The sequence below is a fragment of the Sceloporus undulatus genome, chromosome 8 (assembly GCF_019175285.1).
Source record: "Sceloporus undulatus isolate JIND9_A2432 ecotype Alabama chromosome 8, SceUnd_v1.1, whole genome shotgun sequence".
In the NCBI taxonomy this organism is placed as follows: Eukaryota; Metazoa; Chordata; class Lepidosauria; order Squamata; family Phrynosomatidae; genus Sceloporus; species Sceloporus undulatus.
Genome location: NC_056529.1, coordinates 5,204,723 through 5,229,525, shown reverse-complemented (window position 1 = coordinate 5,229,525; position 24,803 = coordinate 5,204,723). Strand labels below are relative to the sequence as shown.

Sequence of the window (24,803 nt, the reverse complement as noted above, 5' to 3'; positions counted from 1 at the left end):
ATGATTTTGCCATAGTTTAACTATGTTAGGGTACATTTTAATTTATTATGTTGATAGTGTGGGTTTTGTTCTTTGCATTTTTCTATATATATTTATATATATTTTTCCCTTGCTTTAGACATTAGGTTTATGTTTTGTATTCTGGGTTATGTTTACTGTATGATTATTTTTTGTAACTAATGTTCTTGTTGTAATCCACTTTGATTCCATGGGAAAAGGCAGAAATAAAGAATTATTATTATTATTATTATTATTATTATTATTATTATTATTATTATTATATAACAGATACCATCCTGGAACCAAACTACAGCAGATATTGTATACTTTGCCATACAGATCTCTGACACTGTCTGGTTGGCATAGAAGAGTGGTCAAGCCATGTTTTTTTACTGAAATGTGCACTTTGAATTAAAAGCATGAACACTGTTATAGGTGTGCAGTGACGAAACCTATCATTCATCATGATAGGGATTCCTTTGGGGACGACTCCCATCTATTCCTGCTTTGAAATGAACAAGCTTTTTTCTAATTATTCTTTCTCAACAAATATTCTCCAAATCAATGTTCCCAGCGATGCTTTTAAAGCCCCGGTAGAATTAGATGGCACATTTACTTTGAGCGTGTGTAAGCAAGAAGCAGCATGAACGTTCACAAAGTAACATGAAAATCAGTAACGTCTTTTAAAATAAATGGAAGTGTGAGTGATTTGGGAGAAAACGGTGTTAAATAATGCAAGGCTGTGCCTCCGAAAAATCATTTTCAAATATTACAGTGCCTTGCAGAAGCATTCATCTCCCTTTTGATTTTTTCCACATTTTTGGTGTGTTACAAGCTGGGATTGAAATGGGTTGAACTGGCTTTCTTACTGCTTGATATACACAAGATTCTCAACATGATGAAGATGCAAAATAAAAAAATAAGGGTTATTTTCCTTCTTGGGAATATTGGGTTGAATCCAGAGTTAGTAAGTTGAATGTAGGCCATGGAAACCCACTGGGTGAGCTTGGGTAAGTCACACGCATTGAGCCTCAGAAGAAGGCAAAGGTAATCCCTCTGTGAACAAGTCTTGCCAAGAAAACACCATTTGACCATTAGTCAGAAATGTCTTGAAGGCACACAACAATAGCAAAAACAAGGTCTTATTAATTTCAGTAGAAAATAGGTCTGGATTCATCCCATGGTGTTTTTGCATGTGCAAATTAATGCAATTTAATAAATCAGTTTATCCATTGAAAGGCATATAAGTGTCTTAAGTTTCTTTAACTGAACTGTGCGTTCCTGTTACTGAGAGTGCAAAGCTATCCCCATTTACTCAGAATTAAATATAATTGAATTCAGTAGAACTAACTCCTAGGGAAGTGTGCCTAGGATTACAACCTAAATTATTGTTACTTGTAGCAGCTAATGGTTTATTTGGTTTCTCCCTTTAGGTTGAAAGAATCGTAGACAAAAGGAAGAACAAAAAAGGTAAATGGGAATATCTTATACGGTGGAAAGGTTATGGAAGCAATGAAGACACGTGGGAACCGGAGCATCACCTATTGCACTGTGAAGAGTTTATCGATGAATTCAATGGACTGCACGTCACAAGAGAAAAACGGGCGAAGCATGGGAAACAAGCCGGCACTCCAAAATTTTTACGAGAAAACCGGGGATCCTCCCTGGATAAAATATCGCACAGACCCTCCGACTCTGGGAAAAGCAAGGGGTTGTCCCATAAAAGGAAGCGCATGGCCCCAACATTTCAAAAGCCAAAAAAGGGCTATGCGGCCAAACCAGCATCTTCAGGCGACAGAGCGGCTAAAACGGTATCTTACCGGACTACTCCCAGTGGTTTACAGATTATGCCGTTGAAAAAGCCACACAACGGCCTGCAGAATGGAGACACCAATTTTGAGAAGGATACTAGTCATTTTGGAAATGGCTCCCAGAAGCCAAATGTGGATTTAAATGAACATGAAGGGGAACCTGATTTGCCTGGAGTATTGGATGTTAACAATGAGCCGCCCATCATGAATGGGATTGGTATGTCATTTTTATTTGCTTGCTTGCTTCTTTGTTTTAAAGTTGGACAAAATGGAGGGGGGATGTTTCAACCATATAATTCTGTTATAATATTCATTTACTGTCTCCAATGTTGGCAGGAAATTGCATATGTTAATACAGTACATCACTTCAGCACATTCCTCTACTTGACTACTTTGAAGTATGTCCTTCTGATTTCAATTCATCCTATTCCCTGGGAGGATTGTACACCTAAATATTCCAGGATCGTATCACATCACTCCAGTCATATGGACCATATGGATCTCTTTCCTGTATCAAATGAGAATATTTCTACACTGTTATGTGCCACTTTACCACAAAGCTCATAATCACGGATAGGCAATTTGATGTCCTCCAGATGTTTTGGGCTGCGGCTCCTACAAGCACAGCCAACATAGCTACTGGTTGAACATTATTATGAGAGTTGCAGTCCAAGACATCTGGAGAATATCACAGTTAACACTCCAAGAGATTGCACCAAGCTGTTTTTCCCCAGTCCTCTAAATGGTTTTGCTTTGTTTTAAAAAATCATTTATCCATAACTATGCTCAAAGGAGTAAACAAGATAGTAGTATGATATAATAGGACGCATTGATGCACCATTGCTTGTGGCATCTTCATGTCCACCTTCTCTACCATCACCAAGGCTTATATCTAGCCATGCCCAAAAGCTTGATTGAGCATTGTACTCAACGCTTGGTGTTCGTTCATGATAAAATCCATTTTGTTGTGGAAGGGCAAGTATACGAAGATGTCATTTTTATACCAATGCTGTATGTTGCAATTACGTTTTCAAGTTCTATTGATATCCTTCAGCTTTCTACTGGATGTACAGGTGACAAGGAGTATTCATAGCTCCACAATCCCATTGATCCCCTCCCTAGGCCAAGCAATCCCACTATCTTCATGGTCTCCTTATATGGAAGTCTGTTCCAGCTTCCAAATATTTTTGCTGATCTTTTCTCGATCCTTTCTCTTTCCATTATATCCTTGCAGAGATTACGGGCTCAAGACTGAGCACACTGTTCCAGGAGAGGATGCCGTAGTAATATCTTTACTTCAGCTGTAAGGTCTTTCACATCCTATTACACACTAGTCTTTTTTTAACTCTTGTAGCACTCACTCAGAAGTAGTTTTGAAACGTTCACACAAACTCTCACCCTCCTCCTGTTACAGTTTTATTTCAAATTATGATGTTTTTTCCATTTATGCATCACAGCTGCCTTGTCTGAATCCTTTTTAAGACTCTGAGAAGCCCAGGGGCTGTATATGGTTGGCTTTACACAGCTTTCATGCTCACTAGACTATTTCTCACCTTGGTTGGAACATACTTCTTGTCAAGCTGGGTTTTATTTTATTTTTAATGGTTCATAGTTTTAATTGGTTTTAATTTTTTGGTACCTTAATCTTTTGGATTTTGTGGATTTTAACTACAGTATGTGCTTTTTTATCCGTTTTAAGATGCCTTAATTCCCATTGAGACGATTATTCTAGATTATGATGATGGTGGTGGTGGTGGTGGTGGTGGTGGTGGTGATGATGATGATGATGATGATGATGATGATGATGATGATGATGATGATATCTGCCATACCTAATAGAATATAGTAACAAAAATAGTGTAGGAATGAAGTGGAAGTGGAGAAGATGCTGCCAGCTTCCATGTCAGGGAGGTGATGAAACCAAATTTCATAGTGAACTCTGAAACATCTATCAAAGGGGCTGAACCCTATCTCCAAAAAATTGCTTGTCACCTTTGATGGTCACTTTACAACCTGGAGCAACAATCTTTTTTTCCCCAGCAACACCAATATGATAGCATACCCCAACATCCCGCATTAACGCACACATGTCCAAGCATGTCAGTGAAGCATGGCAGGAGCAGGACCATTCCTGGTCCAGATGGACATGTGTGCGTTAATGCGGGATGTGAAAAGATTGTGTATCAGTCGCAGCCTTGGATAATGAGCAGATTGTGTATTAGTTGTTGTGACCTGGGAAGTATGAGCTCCAAATTACCAAGGTCATTTTTGTGCAAAGCTGTAACTTGGTACGAGGGGAAAATAGGAGAGAGAGGACCTGGGAAGACGTATGTTTTGAATTGCTGACAAATGGGATGGATGCTTGGGTTATGGGTGAATTCTTTAAACTCTAAATATACTGAGTAACTGGGGGGGGGGACGGGACTCTTCACTCCTGACAATAACTATGTACTGTGATCAACAGTGCTTACTAAATAAAGCTTTCTTGAATCTGCTGAAGGCTTGTGTTCCTGGAGTAGAGTTAGCCTGTATGTTACAAAAGCTTATACTATAATAGTAATGATTGCCAACGTTTAGCATCAAAAGGATCCTTGGAGAGGGCTGGAACTACACCCAGTTCCAAAACAAGACAAATGCAGATAGCAGCTCTGCTTTCCTGTTCCATGGAACTGCACTGTGTTTTGCAACTCAGGATGCTGTTGTACTGTGAAGACAGGCATAGAATTGAGCTGTGCATTTATATGTCCACAAACGATTACACTGAGGGAACTTGATAAGATTTACATCTTTACTTTGGCTCCGCTCCAAGACCTTTGGCTCCGCTTCTTCAAGGGTGGCCTTAAGATCCTTCCCAAAATTGAAATTCTGCCTATGGGCAGAAAAAGGTTATCCACTTGTGCAAACAGTACTAGCCAACTAATCTATACAGACTAGAGCTAGAAACGCTAATTCATATTGCAACCTACTTCTCCCAGTATTTTGTTATCAGCCTGCAAGTGTGAGAGGTTTTCTGGGTGTCTCCCAGCTCATGTTGGTCAAAATACTTGATAACGTCCAAAACATCTGTTGAGGTTTCTTCAACTTGCAACAGCATTCGTTCTGCATCCATTAGTGTTTGCTGTCCTCTGATACCCCATCTTCGTCTGATCCTTTCCTAATACTGCAATTAAAGATATAAAGATGTATCTTTAATTGCAGTATAGAAGTCCATACTTCTAGATGCCTTCAGAAACACTGGAAATACGAACATATTTGCATTCTCTCCTACAATTTTTTGAAGCATATTATTTTTCAAGAGACCTGTAGAAGCATGAATCTCCCAGATCTGTCTCAGTCCTTATTGCTAGAGAAAATTAAGGATACGTAGCATTCAATGATGGTACTGTAGGATAGATAGAGATAGCTCCCTGATTCAGGTCTTCCTCCTCGAATGAATGGCAGGCTGCAGCGAAAACAATGAGGTTCCCCAGCTTGGTGCTTTCTAGTTATTTTGGACTACCTCTCCCAAAATTCCTTGTAGTCGGCTATGATGATGATGATGGTGGTGGTGGTGGTGGTAATAATAATTTCTTTATATTCCGCCTTTTCCCTGGGGAATCAAAGCGGATTACATGATGGCTAGGATTTTGATAGGTCTTGCCATCTATGGCCAGGAAAGGCTATTAGTAACTCAGTAACTCCGCTGCAGATGATCAGACATCAGGGTGGGTTATATTTTGCTACTTTTTGGGATTTAGGAAAATACTTTTATCAGGATTTATGATATATGAACTTTACTTATTCTGTTCCGTGAAGACATATAAAGAAGTGCTGACTAGGAAATCGAACCCTGTTCCTCAGAGTTGTAGTCCACTGTTGAAACCACTGTGCCACAGTTGCTCTTTCTATACTTATCATACATTGGAGTAAATATCCAAATTAAACACATTAGTTATATATTTTTCACCATCCTTGTTTTCAGTTTTGTTGAGTATAGTGAGAGGTGAGCTGGGGGCTTCCTTTTTGGCGCCACAAGTGAGTCATTTTTTCCCCTTCTTAATGTTTTTAACCATTTTATGTCTTTATGTTTAACGTTCATGTTTGGTCAGGGCTGCTTCTGCCAAGCTGTTGCAACTCAGCAGGAGTCAAAGGTGACAACAAGCCTATTGCAATATGTTCTCAGCTTGCTCCAAATTACTTTCTCTGCACCTGAGATAGGCGCTGTCCAAATCCAACCCTGTGTAACCCGATCAGCCTCATCATATCACTGCTGTTGGTCATTTTGTGAACTTCATACAGTGTCTGCTGCTGTTAGGCTACAGAGATTACACTTTTGGTGCGCGAAACAGTAAAGCGCATGCTGCATACTTTCCCATTATGCACAGTGGCATCTTTATCTTCTCCTTTTTCGCTCCTCGTAAATGCAGCAATGGCTGTGGAAAAGCTATTGGTGGATTGCCACCCTCCTGTAATGCCTGCTTTGCTTACTTGGCTCAGAGGGCTGCTGTGAGGTTAACACACTCTTTTGTCACCTCTTCAACTCGCTCGCTAGGTGCGCGCTTTGAACAAATGAGGAAACAACAAATAATGATGATAACTTGATTGATGAGTGTGGTTCTGTTGTGTTAGATTTCCCTGAAGGATTAATCCCCTGCCCTCTTTCCTTACCATCTGTACCTTCAACAGCTGTTGCTTATTTCTCAATATCATGTATTTTTCTCAGTATTTTGCCTTTATCCGTTACTTTTATTCACTGGTACGTGGCATATTTATTTGTTTTCAGAATCCTCCTGATTCCACTGTAGTTGAGACAAACTGAACTTCCTTAAACCTAATTCCTTACTTAGGAAAGGTGCAAAAGAGTAGAGAAGCAGCATCCATTGTAATTCCAAATGATACTTATTAGAGCTGCCCATCACTTGCTTAAAGGTGTCTTTGGGTTCATCAACACCGTATAAATAATGCAGTCTGACACTACTTTCACTGCCATGGCTCCATGCTACAAAATCCTAAAATTCATCCATTTGTGAGACGCCAGTACTCTTTGGCAGAGAAGGCTGAAGACCTTGTAAGCCTTCATATCCCAGGATTCCATAGGATGGAGCTACAACATTTAAAGTGATGTCAAACTGCATTATTTTTACAGTCCAGGTACACCCAAAGATACAGTGTATGACACAGACAACACATCTATACAACACGTTCAAAGCAGTACAATATCACTTTCCTGTGATGGCTCCATCCTACAGTATTCTCTAACAACAACTATAGAACTCTCTAGCAAGAAACTACAAATCCCAGGAATCCATAGGATGGAGCCATGACTATTAAAGAGTGATGTTAAGCTACCGTAATTGTGTAGTGTAAGTGTAAGTCAAATAAATGGTTCTATCAAATTTATTAACCAAGTAAATTGCCAAATGAAGGAGGGAATTTAAAATTTGAGATAATAAATGTTTTTCATGATTGCATTACAAAGCCAGACCAGCGTAAACAAGGCAATCCCTGCTCTCTCTCAAATAAGAAGCGATTGCCTCCTTGGCTATTTTTCTTCCAACCGTGGGCTTCCCCCAGGAGTGTCGATATCTTGCTGTTATTGCTTCACAGCTCCATTTTGCGTATAATTGTGTTGCACTCACCACCTGAGTTCACAATTAAAGGTAAAAAATTAACCAAAGGTTTATCCAGTGTATTCTGAGAACGCAAAGAATACTCCCAGAAGGAATTCTTTTAACTGGCACACTGGAATTAAAAGACCCTTTGCCCCCTGAGGAAACCGCTCTCAACACACACATTCGAACACTTTTCAAACAATAATAAATGGCTGCTGGACTGAGATTTTGCTTCTCAGTGTTTTTGGCTGCCAGGTGGTCCCCTCTTCTTCATGCACTCTTTATATCTGCTGAGATGATGGCTTCCATCGCAGCTTGCACTTCACAATTGTGACCGTTTATACATGGAATCCTCCACGTTTTTGCAAAATCCTCATGTGAAAAGGCAGGTCTATCCCTGTTTCCTCCATGCACAAGTAGACCTGTGCATACTTACACTTGCATGTGCAACTGTGCATGCACCTGCAAGGACTCTTCTCATGAATTTACTCCTTGAGTAAATAAAGGCAAGAAGGTTAAAGCATTTGTTGCCTCTGCCGCTTAATCCACTTGAACTCTTTGCATTCATCACTCTTTTAGTGAAGAGAAGGCAGTTATTAGCTCCCAAATGCCTCTGACACATGTTTTGTTTGTCCACTGCAAGAGAAAACACTACTTACTAGGTAAGACCTGCACAAGTTGGAGTTGCGAAGGTTATTTTCCTTACACAACTGCCATGCGGGGAGTTGGGAAAAGTAACAAAAATAACTTAATAAAATAGGACGATAAATAAAATAAAATAAAAATTATAAGTAAATAAAACTAAATAAGGCAATAAAACTAAATCTGTTTGCAGATGATCCAGTAATTAGTATGCCAACTCAGTCGAGAACCTGGAGGCAATCTTTAAGATCTTTAATTCATTTCTTTAAAACAAGCCTCTGGTCTAGAAATTAACAAAGCAAAGTCTAATCTATTCTGCTTCAATATATCAGACAAGCATCAAAATCATATCACAAAATTTGTTTTCAATACAATCTAAACATAAAACACTTATATGTTTATGTGGATGGGAAGAGGATAATGAAATCTCATTAAGAATGTAAGATGTGCTTTTATAAACTGAAGAACCAATTTAAGAAGGTTTGGAGTAAGATTGACAATCGCCGTCCACAACCATTACTTCGCAAACCCTCTTTAGTAGACCACATTAAATTTGTTGTATATTTGACTGATGAAAAAAATAATTCAAGCAATATAAATAAATAAAATGATCCTCTTTTATTAGATATCAAATATCTATAATGTGAATGGATAGTTAAAATAACATATTAATCCACGGTCATAATAGAAAAGGTGGTAGGTAGAATAAATATGAATGATTTGGATCATATACATACCAAATGTGGGTTCACTGAAATCAATGAAATTTAGCCATGAATGACTGAAGTCCTATTGATTTCAGAAGGTATGGCCAACTCTGGAACCAACCATTATGTGCAGACTATAATGTCTATAGAGACTTTAATGTGCAATAGGAGTTGCTTTCCAATCTCATATTATATTGAAATTGTCCTTCCAAGAACCTCAAAAGCAAATAATCCAGATTTTCACTGATGTTAACTAAAAGACTTCTGTTCCCTTTGGTTACTCCCAGGGAGACTAATTTACCTTAAATTCTCATGGCAGCCCACCAGCATTTTAACTAAGCAAAGATGAATCCAATTTACAAAATTCAAATCCAGGTCCCAGTTGTACCTCTTTTGATTCCAGTTGAAAGTATGCTAGGAAATCTGGACCTGAGAAGCAACATCACTCATAGCAATTCAGATATTTAAGCAGCAACGCTGAAGTTCGGATTTATTTAGCGTCACTGCAGAAAGTACACTTGGGATGAAAGGTCTGACAAAGCAGAAAGTGCTTTCTGATCATGGAGGCTGGTCAACGCTGAGTAGTAAAGCACTTGCTTTATACACTGACATTCCCAAGTTCAGTCTTTGTCAAGGTGAAGGAAATAATTGCATAAGGAAAGATATTTAAAACTGTAGAGCTGCTGCAGATGAGCATGGACTGGGGTGCGCAACAATCTGCCCAAAGCCACATGTGCACCCTTGTACTATATGTTTTAAAAAGAATTGTACATTTCAAATGTACAACTTTGAAATTTGTACATTTCAAATTTAAAACAAATGTGTACATTGGGGGGGATGCTTTTCTTGATGGAAAATTGCATGCATTCAAGACAGGTTCTTCTAATATATATTTTTAAAGCACTAGAAAATGCACATCGATTTCCAAACTAGATGGGAAGGTCACCCAATGGGTTTCCTAAAGTGGGGAATTGAACCTTGAACTCTAAAAATCCTAGTCCAACACTTACATCACTAGCATCCTGGCTCCTTTTTAATGTGTAAAGAAGCTACTCTTTTTGTTTTGGGGGGTTGATGTTGGGGGCTTTGTGGGATCAGTGGAGGTTCAAGGACCACACTGTATCCTACCCCTCAAGACCCGATTCCCAGCCCAGTGTCAATAAATACAGCAGTGACCGAAGAGATGTCAATAACACCGGCAAGTTTAAGGAGGGTTCCTTCAAGTGAGACTAGTGAGGCAATAAGCCTGCCATTATTTTTCAACTCTGCAATGTTGGAGGGGATGTTGGCTGGTATTCACAGCTTGGTTTCTTCAGCATAATTGCATGTTAAAAGCATAACTGATTGTGGTTTTAGTTCTATTTTCTGTTTTCGTCATGTCGTGAGCAGCCTTGGGTGCTAGTATTGAGAGGGAGATGTGATTAAAAAGTGGAATGAATGGATAAATAAAAAGCAAACAGGTAATGCTAGCGATCTCAAGTGGCTTTTTAAAAAAATAAATGAAATACAAATAGGGAAAATGAGATTAAAGGAAGGAGGGGAGTACAGTCCAAATGAAGCAGATGAAGAGGAAACTCCTGTATATGCCTCCTTAGAAGTCTATCTCATTGAGTTCAGTGACCCTTTCTCCCAAGTAAGTAGGTATAGCACTACAAACTGATTGCAAAAGGGATTTTGTAACAGACTAATACAGCTATGCCTCTGAATAAAATGCTACTGGTTTCATTGTGAGTTTTTTCAGAAAATCGTTATCTCCAAGACTAAAATCAGAAGGATACAGCAAAAGGCACCCACAATTTTTGGGTGCACCTATTGGGAAGGCTGTTTCTCTTGTTTCCATCAAAGCTTATAATGGGCCCTTGGTATCTCCTGGCATTTGGTTCCAGGACCCAGTGTAGGTATCAAAATATATGGATGCTCAAATGTCATTAAACACAATGGCATAATAAAATGATATCCATTTTGATAAAATCAAGGTCTGCCTTTTGGAATATATATATATATATATATATATATATATATATATATATATTCAAGCCACATATGATTGAATCCATGAATAAGGAATCTGTGGATACAGAGGGCAGACTGTTTTTGTTTATTACACTGATGGCCCATTTCTCATCCAATAAACTCAAGAAATCAAACCCTGTGATTCCCAAACTTTGATCCTCCAGGTATTTTGGACTGCAGTTCCCAAAAGCCCCAGCCAAAACATCTTTAAGACCAAGGTCTGGGTACCACTTCAACCACTACCCACTTATAATGGTTCTCGTTTCATGAAAGACACTGGTGTTTATATTTTCTTCCTCACATGTTTAGAGATAATGATATCTGTTCCTTTCCCAAGGTTCCTCCCTGTCAAATGGAAGCCTGAATCTTCATCACACTGTGAAAAGGAAGCTGGAAGGGGAAAAGGATTACGTTTTTGATAAGAGACTCAGGTACAGCGTGCGTCAAAATGAGAGCAACTGTCGGTTCAGAGACATTGTTGTACGCAAAGAAGATGGATTCACGCACATCCTCCTCTCCAGTCAGACCTCAGATAACAATGCACTGACTCCAGAGGTATGCAGGTGAACATCAAACCAAAGAGGGGAAAGTCTGAGAAATAGGAGAAGAATGATAGCCAGAAGGTTAAAGTCAGTCGTAAACCGTGTTTCCCACTCCACCAGTGAAAGTATTCCATTGAAATGGCATCTCTAAATGTACAAAGGGATCTTGTAGTGTTTTTTGAGACTAAATGAGAAAAAAAGTTTGCAGTAAAATCTTTCATAGGCTCTGTTTTACTTCATCAGTGTTAATGTTTATAGCAATTTTTAATGGAACACTAGAATCAAAGTTGGGAATTAGTTGGTGTTTCCAAAGGCTAGGCTTGCAGTTGCACTGTGGAATTAATGCCGTTTGATACTATTTTAACTGCTATGGCTCAATGCTATGTAACTCTGGGATAAGAAAAACCTACAAAATGCACAGGGTCGCCATAAGTCGACAGGCCACTTGAAGGCACATGTACACACACATATTTGAAAGTGGGCAGTTTTAAGTAGAAGATCAAGGATGCAGAGGGCCAAAGCTTTTGAACAGGGGTACAGAAATTATTTCAGTTAAATTGTTGTCACTGAAAACCATGTGGCTATCCTTTGGTCATTTTTATAGGCTGCCAAGCGACTTGGTTATCCATGCCCACGAAGTGCCTTGTTTTTCCTTGTCCGTAGATCATGAAGGAGGTCCGGAGAGCACTCTGCAACGCATCTGCCGATGACAGTAAACTTCTGCTTCTCAGTGCAGTGGGCAGCGTCTTCTGCAGTGGCTTAGATTACTCCTATTTAATCGGCAGGTTATCCAGCGACAGACGAAAGGAGAGCGCAAGGATTGCAGAAGCTATAAGGTGGTGACTTAATCACTTGAGAATGTGCAGAGGGCAGTTATTGGGTTTATATAATTTTAGGGCGGTTGTTTTCAGGGGAGGTTGGTTGGGATATATATCAACATGGATCTGAAGGGGAATGAGCCTTGTATAATGTGCTGGATTTTCTCCGTTTTCCTGTTGGTTGGTTTTTCTTTTTGATGGTTTACCAGCAACATGTATTCAATTACTTTTAATTAAAAGTTTAATTATTTTTTATACTTTGTTTAATGTTGGTCTTATCTCAGCAGGAGGGAAAAGAGAAGGGGCAGAGTGTGGCCCATCACAACAGGCTCATTTGGCATCTTCCTTTTTCCAGGCTTTTCTAAACGCAGTACATACATTCAGGATTTCTCTACTTAGATTAGTAGTTTGCGAGTTCTTCTTCATTAATAATTTTTGCCCTCCTGGGCAACTGGGACATTGTCTATACCATGATCACAACCTGCTGAAGACCCATCAGAGCCAGGTCAACCCCTTGTCTACTTTTGTTACCATATGCCAAGTTATTCCCTATGGTACAATAACTCAACTTTTCAAAGTTGGGCATGTCAGTAGCAGAAGTGGGTTTGAGCCACGAGGCCAGTAAGAAGCCAGTTTTGCTAATTTTGTCTCAATTATCTGATGTTTTAAACTATGTTTGATTTAAATGTTGTAAGCTGCTTTGAATTCCAAACTGGAAGATAAGAAAACATATAAATCAATATCATCATCATCTCGTTCCATAGACAGTTGTACTGGAGACAAGCATGGATTGCTGCAATGTCCAGGACATAGTCAGGGGCAGCAGTTGCTATATCAGGAAGAGCAGCTGCAGAGTCCACTGCCTTTTTTGAGTGGACACTGGGTATTGTAGTGTTGGCGGCGAGCATGGAAGGTTGCAATAGTTTTCATGCACGCAGTTGCAGTATGGAATCATTCAGTGGGTGAAGAGCGGTGCAACAGAGAACAGTGTGCTCCCAAAATGGACGCAGAAAGTTTCAGTATTCTCTGGGAGTGTGAATGGGTGCAATGTTCAGCATTCTTTCTGGGATAGCAATTGCTCAGTGAGTGGATGTTGGGAGGAGCAGTCACACGCACAGTTCAGAGCCTCCTGATTGTATGCCCAGTGTACAATCAGTTGCTCAATCAGTGGATAATTGGAGTGGGGTTTGAAAGGGCTCTTCAAGAGGGCATTTTGATGCTGCAACAGAGCTGGAGTGAAAATAATGAGTTGGGCGAGCTAATGAGATACTGCAAAGTAAAATAAAGAAGAAGAAAAATAAAGGAAAGGGGAGCTGAAAATGAAAGGAACATGGAGGACCAGAAAATGTGGCTGAACGTGGGCAACTATTGATGGATAGAAGGAGGGCAGAGAAGACTATGGGGGAAAAGACACACGTCATTTGAGTGGGCAGGCATAAATAGAAGTGTTGCAGGAAAACACACCGCACAAAGGAAGTGAAAGCAACTAGATATGGAAAGCTTCTTAAAGTAATTGCAAAAGTTGCTGTTTGTGGAATTGTTACTAGTTGTTGATTGAGTTGTGTGAATAGAAATGTAAAATTATCAGTTGACCAGCACATAATTTTGGACAAATGCTGCAACGTTTGAGCCAGCATTAAGCATTGGACTATGACACTCGGAGACCAGGGTTCAAATCCCTACTTGGCCATGGAAACCCACCTTAGGCAAGTCATACTCTCTCAGCCTCAGAAGAAGACAAAAGGCAAAACATCCTCTGAACAAATCTTGCCAAGACAACCCTGTAATAAAGTAGGAAATTACTTGAAGGTACACAACAACAATTTTTAGCATGTTTACATTAATCCACTCACTAGCATCTCTTCTCCAGGAGTTCAGGTAGTTTTTCCAGCCCTACCTGAAGATGGAGGGCCAGCGTAGTATAGTGGTTTGAGCATTGGACTTCAATTCTGATGACCAGGGTTCAATTCCCCACTCAACCATGGAAACCCACTGGTGACCTTCGGCAAGTCACACACTCTTAGCCGAGAAAACCCTGTGGTAGGTTTGCTGTAAGTCAGAAATGACTTGAAGACACAGAACAACAACAACAACCTGAAGATGCTGGGTATTAAAACTCAGACTTTCTATGGAAGATATCGCATGCCAAATCTGCATCAGGATAGATGCGGGTTGTAACTGTCACCAGTGGATCTTATGACATTGCCCTGTGCTTGGGCAGTAGGCAACCTGTATGCGATCCGGGCTTCTCCCACAGCTTTCCATGAATGGGATTTTCCTATTCTTGAAAAACTGCCAGAGAAGCCCAGGTTGGATATGGACTTGGCTGGGCATGGGGCAGTGCAATATGATCCATCGGTGACGGTTACAAGTCGCGTCTATTCCGGCATAGATTTGGCATGAGATAATCTCATATGTGCAAAGCAAGTGCGCTGAGCTTTGGGCTCCCCCCAAACAAATGTAAGATAAACCTTTCCATTTCTAATAGGATCTTTGGTATTTTAGAATGTGATTTGTAACTGTCTTCTCTTCTGTTTTAGGGATTTTGTAAAAGCATTTATTCAGTTTAAGAAGCCAATTGTGGTTGCAATCAATGGTCCTGCCCTAGGCTTGGGAGCTTCTATATTACCGCTCTGCGATATTGTTTGGGCAAGTGAAAAGGCCTGGTTTCAGACCCCTTATGCAACGATTCGGCTTACTCCAGCTGGCTGTTCATCTTACACCTTTCCACAGATACTGGGTGTCGCTTTGGTAAGACAGCTTCCTGCATGTTTGCTTTTGCCCTGATCCAGATAAATAAGTTGAATCCAAAGGTGTCCTTCTTACATTGACAAGAGCTAGTTCTGCTCCAAAAGCACTGTTTCTGTCTTATTAGAAGAGCATCACACCACAAAAGGAAAATGAAATCCAGATATGTTGTTGTCTTTATGCTCAGCCATTTGTGCAAAGCTCTTCATGTTTGTGGTTTAAACCAAGGGGCAGGGCAACTTTTAAAGGCCCAGGGGTCACCTAAATTCCCTGCTAGACGTGGGGGGCATTCCCTCATAACACGTTTCTAACAGTTAACAGGCAGATCAGTTTTAGAAACCTTGTAAGCATCAGGGGCAATTGTTAACAACTGCGCTGTACAGACAGAGTCTGTACCTGCAAATATTATGCAAAGTGATGTCCTCTTTTACTATCTGCTTTAAGCATCCATTTAATTAAAAGATATTTGATCCTTGCAGGCAAATGAAATGCTGTTTTGTGGAAGGAAGCTCACCGCACAAGAAGCCTGCAGCAGAGGACTCGTCTCTCAAGTTTTTTGGCCCACGACATTTGGGCAAGAAGTGATGCTGAGGGTAAAAGAAATGGCATCCTGTAGTGCAGTGGTAAGAAATGTGGAAAGGGCCGTGTAGAGAAGAGGTAGAAATTGTGCAGAACCCATGTGGGCTGTGAAGGATTCTTGGGCTACCCCATCTTTTTAAAAAATGGATGAGAAAATGGACAATCATGCCAGTGGCATAGCAGTGCCAAGGCTAACAGAGGCAAAACCTTGGGTCCTTTTAACTAGAAGAATCAGTAGCTGCCCCCTGCCCTCCTGTGATGGTGAGATCAGAGATGATGTGCTACTAATAAGCTAATAATCTAAACATGGGGTTGGGATCATAAAATCATAGAGTTGGAAGAGACCACAAGGACCATACAGTCCAACCCCCTGCCATGCAGGAACTCACAACCAAAGCACTCCCAACATATGGCTATCCAGCCTCTGTTTAAAGACCTTCAAAGAAGGACTTTGAGGGAGTGTGGTCTACTGCCCAACAGGGATTCTTCCTAATATTGAGGTGTCACTACACAGCCATGATAAGAACAAGGTAGGTTCCCTAGGCAGGAGGTCATTGCCCAAGGGAAATAGTGAAAACCTGCTTCCTAAATGACCACTAAAGGACATACACAGAAGAAAATTGACATTATGCCTGTACATGTCACTAACAGGACTCCAGCTTGACTAACTGAATAAGTCTGCAGTTCTGAAATAATAGTTCCTGCAAGCGTGAGCTGAGTTTCCACACTGACCATCTAAGATGCTCTTTCCGCCTATTGTATTAAAGACCGTCGCTCTGCTACACCTCTCTGGGAAAGAGAGAGCAGCCTTCTCCTTTCACTGCAAAAGCTCCAGACACAGCAAGGCACCAAGGAGTTTTAATTAAATGAATTGCAGATTATATCTCTTCCAAGACACTTGGGCATGAGACACACAAAAGAAATGCTCACTGAAAAGGCATTGTAACTCCCTCGGATTGTGCTGATAAGCATGTATATTGATCTGACAGTGCTCCAGGCCTGATCCTGCATTCCTCAATCCCTATCATTATCTCCCAGATTCTCATTTCATCCTCTGTTTTTATAAGATGCTACAGTGTGGCTGTGTAAGTCAGAAAGCCTTTAAAATGAAAAGGGTGATTAGGGGGATATTTTTAAGTGAAGCTAAGAATACTCCCCCGTGGTGTTTTTTTAAAGCATTATATCCTGTTTTTTGAATGCAGTAATAATTGCAAATGACTCCCAGTGGTTTAAAAACATCAAAGAAAATAAAACATGATATTTTTTTAAAACAAGATATCAATAAAAATATTGCTTTGGGACATGTTTGGATTGAAGTTCCCATACTCCCCAGCCAGCATGGTCAGTAGTCTCTCTGACATTACTATTCCATTAGTATGAAATACTAAAATACCATAGCACAGAGGAAGGCAAGGTGGTCTCCTGCAGATGTCTTTCGACTGCAGCCCAAATAATCCCTGACCATTAGCCAAGCTTCCTGGAGCAGATGGGATTTGTAGTCAAGAACATAGATAGAGTGCCAGGTTGCCTTCCCCTGAATTAACTTGCTGTGGATGTGAGGACCTTATTTTTTTAATACTGAACCCTACAGCTTTGTGGAGAGAAGCATTTTCAGGTTGTATATCAACAATAGGCAGGGTTGGAGGTACCCGCAAATCCACTCGTTTTCTTTCTTTCTCCTCCCTCTTCCATTTTAGCCAGCAGAAAGGTCATTCTTGCCATTGATCTGACCTATCCCTTGCAGAGGGCTTCTGAAATTAAACCAGATTTCCCATTTCAGAACTAATGTTTGTTGGAACGGTTTGGGGTCACACTGCTCTTTTCTTCTATCACTGTGTATATGTTGCAGTGACAACACGGGTTTATCATTTCCTCGTTTTCCTTTAGGTGCTCGAAGAATCTAAATGCCTAGTTCGGAGTTTCCTAAAATCCGGCCTTGAAGACGTGAACGAGAAAGAATGTCAGATGTTAAAACAGCTCTGGAGTTCTTCGAAAGGATTGGATTCGTTATTCAGCTATCTGCAAGACAAAATTTACGAAGTCTGACATTGTGGTTTCGCAACTTGAAAGAGAAACGGAATTATTATTATTATTTTTCAGAGGGAAAAAAAGATTTCAGGCTTCGGAGAAGCCTTGAAAAAAATGATAATATGAAAGTCCAACCTATATCCAAGGACTCCTTCCGAGGAATTTGTGACGGCGCGTCTAACATACCTATGGTTGTGTCAGTTTCCTTGTGAGTTAAACAGAGAGACATTCAGTGGCTTTTCCCAGCAAGACTGGTTCTTGTTCAATGGAGAAAGCAATGGATATGTTATCCACAGCCTTTGCTGGGAGCACCATTTCAACACAATGATGGCTCAAGAAAACCTTACATTCCACATGCTGGAAAAGCACTAACGTTGCCCCTTGCAACTACAAATCTCAGTTTCTTTGTAACCTGTTTTATTTTTAATGAAGTGATTTTCTTTTGGCAAACTATAAGCAACTCGTCTTTGCATCGACCCAAACGGCTCAGTTTCAAAACCGACCTACTTTTGTTTCGTTCAAAACATGAATGAATGAATGAATGAATGAATGGGCGGGGTGGAATCTAATTTATACGTATGATGTATAATAATAATGATGATGACAATAATAATAATTTTGCAACAACAAAAAAATCTTACTCAGAATTTTTGTTGGTCCCCCCCCTTTCCAGTTGAATTTATTTAATTAATTTATTTGCGTGTGCATGTTTACGTCTCCGTGTGTTTTACGTGTGTGTGTGTCACACCAACACATACATTCAACTCTTGGTATCATTGAGATACTATTATACTTGTTATTATTAACATAATTATTGTAATATTTCCCAGGATGAGACATGTGTTGCATAAGTGTACAAGCTCTTTGGTTGACTTTAAACGAATGGGTGAGAAAAGGATGATAATGGAGGAAACGGATGAACTGCTGTGGGGCGTTAAGAAGCGGCAGCTACATCCAAACCTGTACCCAAAGGTACTGAACATAGACACCTTTGCTTAATGTTCCTTCAGGAGAATCCATGGGATGCCATAGCTCTGAGCATTGCACAAGTCATCTTCCTCCTCCTGACAACTTGAGGCCTATGAGTACGATGTGCCAATCCCTTTCTTTGTTTTAAAGTGGGGGAAAGCAAATTTACTTACAGTTTTTCTTACTAGTTGGACATTAATAACAGGGTGAAAGGTGCCTAAATCGGGGTACCGACAAAGGTTTAACCATTCCTTTGTGCTGCGAAGCTTAGAGCCAAACCTTCGTGAGGGTCCCAAGTCTTTGTTGGTGGTATATAACTTTCTATATAGAAGTCAATAAGAAGTTGCCAAACCATAACATAGACAAGGAATGGCTTTCATGCTTTTCTCATTCTCCAGCACAAACTGGCCTCTTCAGCAGAAAGTTGTGGCAAGACCTAGCTTTCCCTTAGAACAAACTAATGTTTGTTTGCTCTTAGAATGTGGACCTAATGTTTCTTGGAAACGTTGAATTGATTTTTTCCCCTCCTCCATGCTGCATTGCTTTAATGCCTTACTGTGTGGATGAAGCCCCCAGGAAAATAATAGAAGGATAGTCTTCTTCAAATTAAGAACTTGACATTCAAGGTGCATTGAAACAGGAGGTTTTGCATGCATGGGGTGTTCCAAGTGGTTTGTTTAGTGGATCACCATTTTACTGACTACTGCAGTTAAACACTAGTTTGTTTCAAATGGCAAAAGGAAAGTGATTCTTGACAAAATACTGGGAACAAAGGACGAACATTATCTCCTGCTTAAATCAGTTTCATGGACTAGAGAGAGAGTGACTTCCATAAGTGTCCTAAACATTCTCCTCTTCTTTTTGTTGCTGTCCTTTCATTGTCTATTTCATGTTAAGTAGAAAACCGTTTCCATTGAAATCCATCTTTTTTCACATTTCAGAGCTTCCAAAGGTGACTGTTGCATTTTTGCATTTTGTTCTACTTCTTGCTTTATATTTGGCGGAGCTCCGCTGTCTATTAGAATGTGTCTCTGTGCAAATGAATGCACAATCCGGCATCTAGTTAAGATTTGCTTAAACCATTTTGGCAAGCGATATGCAAAGTGGATTGCAGAGAGACTCCTATCTCTGTGTCATTCTGCAAGTTCTTCAATCATGATGAAAAAGGCCTGATGCCTCTCTTAGTCTCTGCTAAAAATACATATATGGTGCATTAGAGCACCACAGTCATGCGCCGTTCACTACTGTAGGCCAGTTCAACCTCTTTAGATTCAGCGTGTGAAACTGAAGTCGCATTCATCAATATACATTGATAGGAAAATGCATCTAACATATGGCATTAAGGAAGAGTGATGCAAAACATATGGTAGATCATCTTTTAAATTAGTCGTTCGTTTCTCGGAACAAATGATACAGCACCAAATAATGTATCAGGTGCATGAATAAAGTGGCAGAATGAATTATCTTGACAGATATTCTTGTAATTAGAACAAAGGATTTCTATAATACACTTGATTTTCCCCCCCACCATTAATAGTTTCTTCAACAGTGTTTTCTAAATACTCCGATTGTCACATTTTCCTGGCAAATGAATGGCTAAAACACATGGAATATTCTTTCTTCACTTTAAAAAAATGAACTCTAAACCTTTAAAATGTTTTTTTTAATAACCATATAGTTAATCTAATTTCAGTTTCATTTTGTAAAAGGACTGTAATTATCTTTTTTAAAAATGCTTCTCATCTAGGTTTATCTTTCTGTCATCACCGGGTATTCAGCTCTATAGATGTATTGTATATACTAAATCAAATATCTTTATTGAATATTCACAGTATTTAATAATAATAATAATAATAATAATAATAATAAATACAGATTTGTTGTTAAGTACGTTATATGATTTCATGTAAATGGTTTTGTACAAATCTTTAAAGACGACTGCGGGTTTCTTTGCATTTGTAGATATGGAAAAGTCAGCAATTCATTTCTGTGCGTTGGTCTTGCATGTATATTTTTGCTGTACATAAAAAGCGTGGCTTAGCTGGGTACCCTTCTGTTTCAACGGATAAGCTTTCAGACTTTAATACAGTATATATTTTCAAAAATATAAACTTTTTATATCTCCGTGGTAGATTAGGGTAAGCGTTTTAGGCAATCTTTTCCCCCCCAAAAATGGCTAACCATTTCTTTTAAGCTCTATCACTCAGAGGCTGGTGCCAGTTGTTTTCCACTTAGAAGCCTATTCTCTCTCTTACCCTTAATAGATATACGCAGGCAGGTTTTTTTTTGTTTTGTATAGTTTGGATGGCTTTTCAGTCCAGCCTTGAGAAAAAAGAGAGTTAAAGCTATAAATCTGTATAAATTTACTACATTTGTGAATAAGCCTTACCACTAGGTTGAATCAAAACATTGTCAACTGCATCATAGCAATGGGTCTAACTAGATGTGATGGCAGCGGATCATGTTTTTGAATAGGAAGGAAACCAGTTGTGGGTCTTATCTGTCCCATAAAGGCTTCCACCTGAAGGGCTGGAACCCAAAACTTCAAGCAGGAACTTCATGGCATAAAAGAGTATGGGCATACCTCCAAACATCATGCAACTCACAAAAATGTGTACAGAGGTATATGGCCACTCATCCCATTCTAGTTCCCCATTCTTTGATTTAGAACATGTGTCCGAATTGTGTGGCCAACGGGTCACCTGCAGCTTTTCAGTGTGCCCTCGGACCCTCCGCAATTTTATCCCCCCTTCCAAAAAAATACCCCTCTGATCCCCCAAAATGGAGATCTCCATAGGGCATCCTTTTCCATTGTAAGATTACTTGGAGAGACGGCCTATTTTTCAGACCCAAATAAGCTCCCTTTTCCTCCCCGAATCATGACTTTTCAGTCACTTTCAGTCTTGAAACGAAAGGCATGTACAATCAGGCTGCGTCCACAGAAATAATTCTGGTTGGCACCACTATAATAATAATAATAATAGTAATAGTAATTACTATTATTATTATTATTATTATTATTATTATTATTATTATTAATTTGTATCCCGCCTCTCCCTTTTTGAGGATGGAGGTGGGTAACAGCAAAGTTCAAGTATAAATTATATAACCAGTCATAAAAACATTCCCTTCATCTCCTCAACCCTCCTATCCTCCCACCTTCACACATAAATCATAACAATAAAACCATACGATAAAAAATAACATTATTTAGAACAATTAAAACTGGAGTGGCATTGGGGGTGGCTGGTTTGGACAGACAAATAGTTCTGTTTTGTTAGGAGTTCAGTCTGGAAAAGAGATCCGTCTTTATCATCTTTTTATAGGCGTCGAGAGATGTAATAAGGTGGATCTCTTTTGGCAACTGCAATGGCTCAATGCTATGGTGCCACAACAAACGACAATTCCCATAATGCCATAACATTGAACCATGGATATTAAAAGTGGTGCCAAACTGGATTATTTCTCCAGTGTAGATGCAGCCAGTGTGGGGATCCAAGTGGGTTTTAAATGATGGGTGGCCATTCTATGGATATCAACCGCAGTGGGACCAACCTCACACTGAACCCATTCCTCACTGATGTTTTTCTGCACTATGCCAAGCTGCTTTTGCCGTCACCAAAACTAGATATTAAATCAAGATGAAGAAATGGTATTCAAGGGATATAAAGCATTTGGCACAACCCTGTATTCTAAGAAACCGGTTGGGTTGCCATCACTTCTCATTAGACTCTAAGAAACCACTCACCCGCCCTTGCACCCATCCCCTGGTAGCTGCGTTCAAACAGTTGGCACGTTTCGAATGCAAGGCCTTAATTTTGTTTCCTTGTGAAATGGATAATACGGGTTGTTTCTTCCAAACAACATAGGTAGGTTTGTTGGTATGGTACAAAACCATACGTAGCGTCCACCCGGTCATGCGAATCTATCTCAGGCTGTTTTGCGGGTGGTTGTATCTATCAAAGTCCAATCTGGCTGTCGCCAACTCTTTAAGAGACACTAAAGAAGTTTACATAAGAGACTTAGCAGACAATCTTAATCGTAGTGCATTTAAGTACTCTGTATCCTGGATGTGTTATCTCTGTCTACCCAATTAACTGTATGTTTTTAAGCCATACTGAATCTCTTTAACTAATACATGGGAAAGTCATCCACTAACTCATTGAGCCGGTCAACAAGATTTTGGCTTTGAAGGATATATATATATATATATATATATATATGGGATGTATCTTCCATTAAAAGCAGAATAAGGACCAAAGAGTACCATTTTCCCAACCCAGCATCGGTTGGAAAATGAACCAGTTTCATCTGTACAGCAAAAAACAGATGTTGACTCCTTTTCAGCATTCATTTTGCATCGCATCTTATTCATTTCAGGGAAAGAGAAAACAAGAGAGCAAGATAGCCAGATATAGGGTCTATCTGCTAACAATGTTGGGAAATGAAAGAGAGGAAACGTTAGAATGTCTATTGGTAAGGCTTATTACCAAACCTTAAGAGATAAAGCGAAGAACCAAAAGGTGGGGGGGGGGTCAGCAAAAGTGAACGAAATTGCAAAATTTGTCCACAAAGACTTATTTGATTTCTAATTCGAATCTTGCACAGATGAGTTAAAATGTAGACATTTTCCAATTAGGCCCGTTAATTATTTTGTTGTCTGGATGTCATAGAATAAGATGAAAACAGTTTTCCAATATTTGTGATGATGGTGAGTGCACAGTATAATGAATACGAAGGTATGGGGTACCCCAATAACCCCAATAACCAGTGTTGTAAATAATACTTTGAGGATTAGTTGCGTGCCGAGGGACATGTATCTCCTGATATATCGAATATTTGACTGTCTAGATCAAATTGTACACAATATATTTGTCGATGGTCCTGTAAACTAGTGTATGAACACATTTTTCTGGGTGCCTTAGAAGTTGTATTTTTCATGTGTGTTAATATGCAGTATTTATACATTGTGAGAGGCTGCTTTGAATAAAAACATTGGAACTACGTCTGGCAGCTTTTATATGTTACGCTAAAAAAGAGCCATGGCAAATTTTCGTCACGGAGTGGCAAAGTATAATTTTAGGAAAGCGAACAGCATTAGGAGATCAATAAGGATATAGATATAACAAATGTTTAAAAGATATAGGCTGGCATCCTATTAAACAATCATGATATTCTCAGCTTGGCTAGGACCCTGTAAGTGTTTGGTACTCATTTATGATTGTGATACCACCCAGTCATGAAAATGCCCCCAAAATCCACCTTAAAATCCAGGGAACTGTATCAAGGGACAAAAAGCACAAGAAAATGCAAAATTCAATTATACACAGGTTGAATATATATGTGTGTGTGTGTGTGTGCGCGCGCGCGCGCATGCCAAGGGTTTTATAGACTTTTGAAAGGTAGATGTTCCAATGTTAGACAGTGGGCCCTTGGTATACACTGGGGTTTGGTGCCAGGAACTACCATGGATACTAAAATCTGTGGATGCTCAAGTCCCATTATATGCAATGCAATAGTAAAGTAGTGCCCCTCAAATTATGTGTGTGTGTGTGTGTGTGTATTTCAACCTGTGCATGGTTGAATCCGCGGATGCAGAATCTGTGGATATGGAGAGCCGACTGTATTATACCTCATAATGTTTACTTGACCAAGAGGCTATGGTCAGATTTCAGCATCTAAAAATACAGAGCCCGCTGCATTTTAGGATTCTGCACATCTGAGTGAATCTACCACATCTGGCCTAGTCTTTCTTGACATTCTTAAGTCCTTTCACATCATCGAAGAAGTCGGGTGCCAAACTATCCACCATTTTAAGTATCTGCTTCCAGTAATTTCACGGAAACTGTTGGAACTCTATGGTGTTCTTCTAGGATCCAGGTTCTCTCTGGAAAAGTGCTGTTAGGTAGCTTTGCTCATCTAATATGGGAAAGCTATGGAATATATTTTTAGATTTTTAAATAGTACTATTTCTATAAAGAACGGGGGATCGTAATCTATATCTGAGCTGTCATGTATGTAAGCTGTGGAGAAACAAGTGAGTGTAGATCTCACCAAACGCAAATGGATTTCCAAGGAAATCCACGTAGCACCAGGCAATGAAATGAGAAACAAGCGATGAAATGGAAAATGAGCAACAACAGTTTGTTCTTTCTTCTGGCAGCCGGGAAAGTCAAGCAATCCCATCTGTGAAAGACTAAATATGAATTTAAAAATTCTTCATTTCTTCTGTCCTCCTCAATTTAACAAATTTCCACCAAAGGAAAAAATGACTAACGAAAACCAATTATGGAATTTAAAGGTTGGAAAAGAACTTAGGGCAAGTGTTGCATATTTCCTGCAATTATTATATATT

The 24,803-nt window shown here is 39.6% G+C and overlaps 1 protein-coding gene across 1 annotated transcript in view; it reads left to right on the top strand.

The window, feature by feature from the left end:
- CDYL2 (chromodomain Y like 2) overlaps positions 1-21,440 on the top strand; it is a 42,705-nt gene extending 21,265 nt beyond the window's left edge. The window contains exons 3-8 of the mRNA XM_042437766.1: positions 1,434-2,028; positions 11,102-11,319; positions 11,970-12,142; positions 14,665-14,875; positions 15,352-15,495; positions 17,339-21,440. Of these exons, the coding sequence (XP_042293700.1) occupies positions 1,434-2,028; positions 11,102-11,319; positions 11,970-12,142; positions 14,665-14,875; positions 15,352-15,495; positions 17,339-17,497 (1,500 nt within the window). The 3' untranslated portion in view covers positions 17,498-21,440. The remainder of the gene's footprint in view (positions 1-1,433; positions 2,029-11,101; positions 11,320-11,969; positions 12,143-14,664; positions 14,876-15,351; positions 15,496-17,338) is intronic.
- The last annotated feature ends 3,363 nt before the right edge of the window (positions 21,441-24,803 follow it).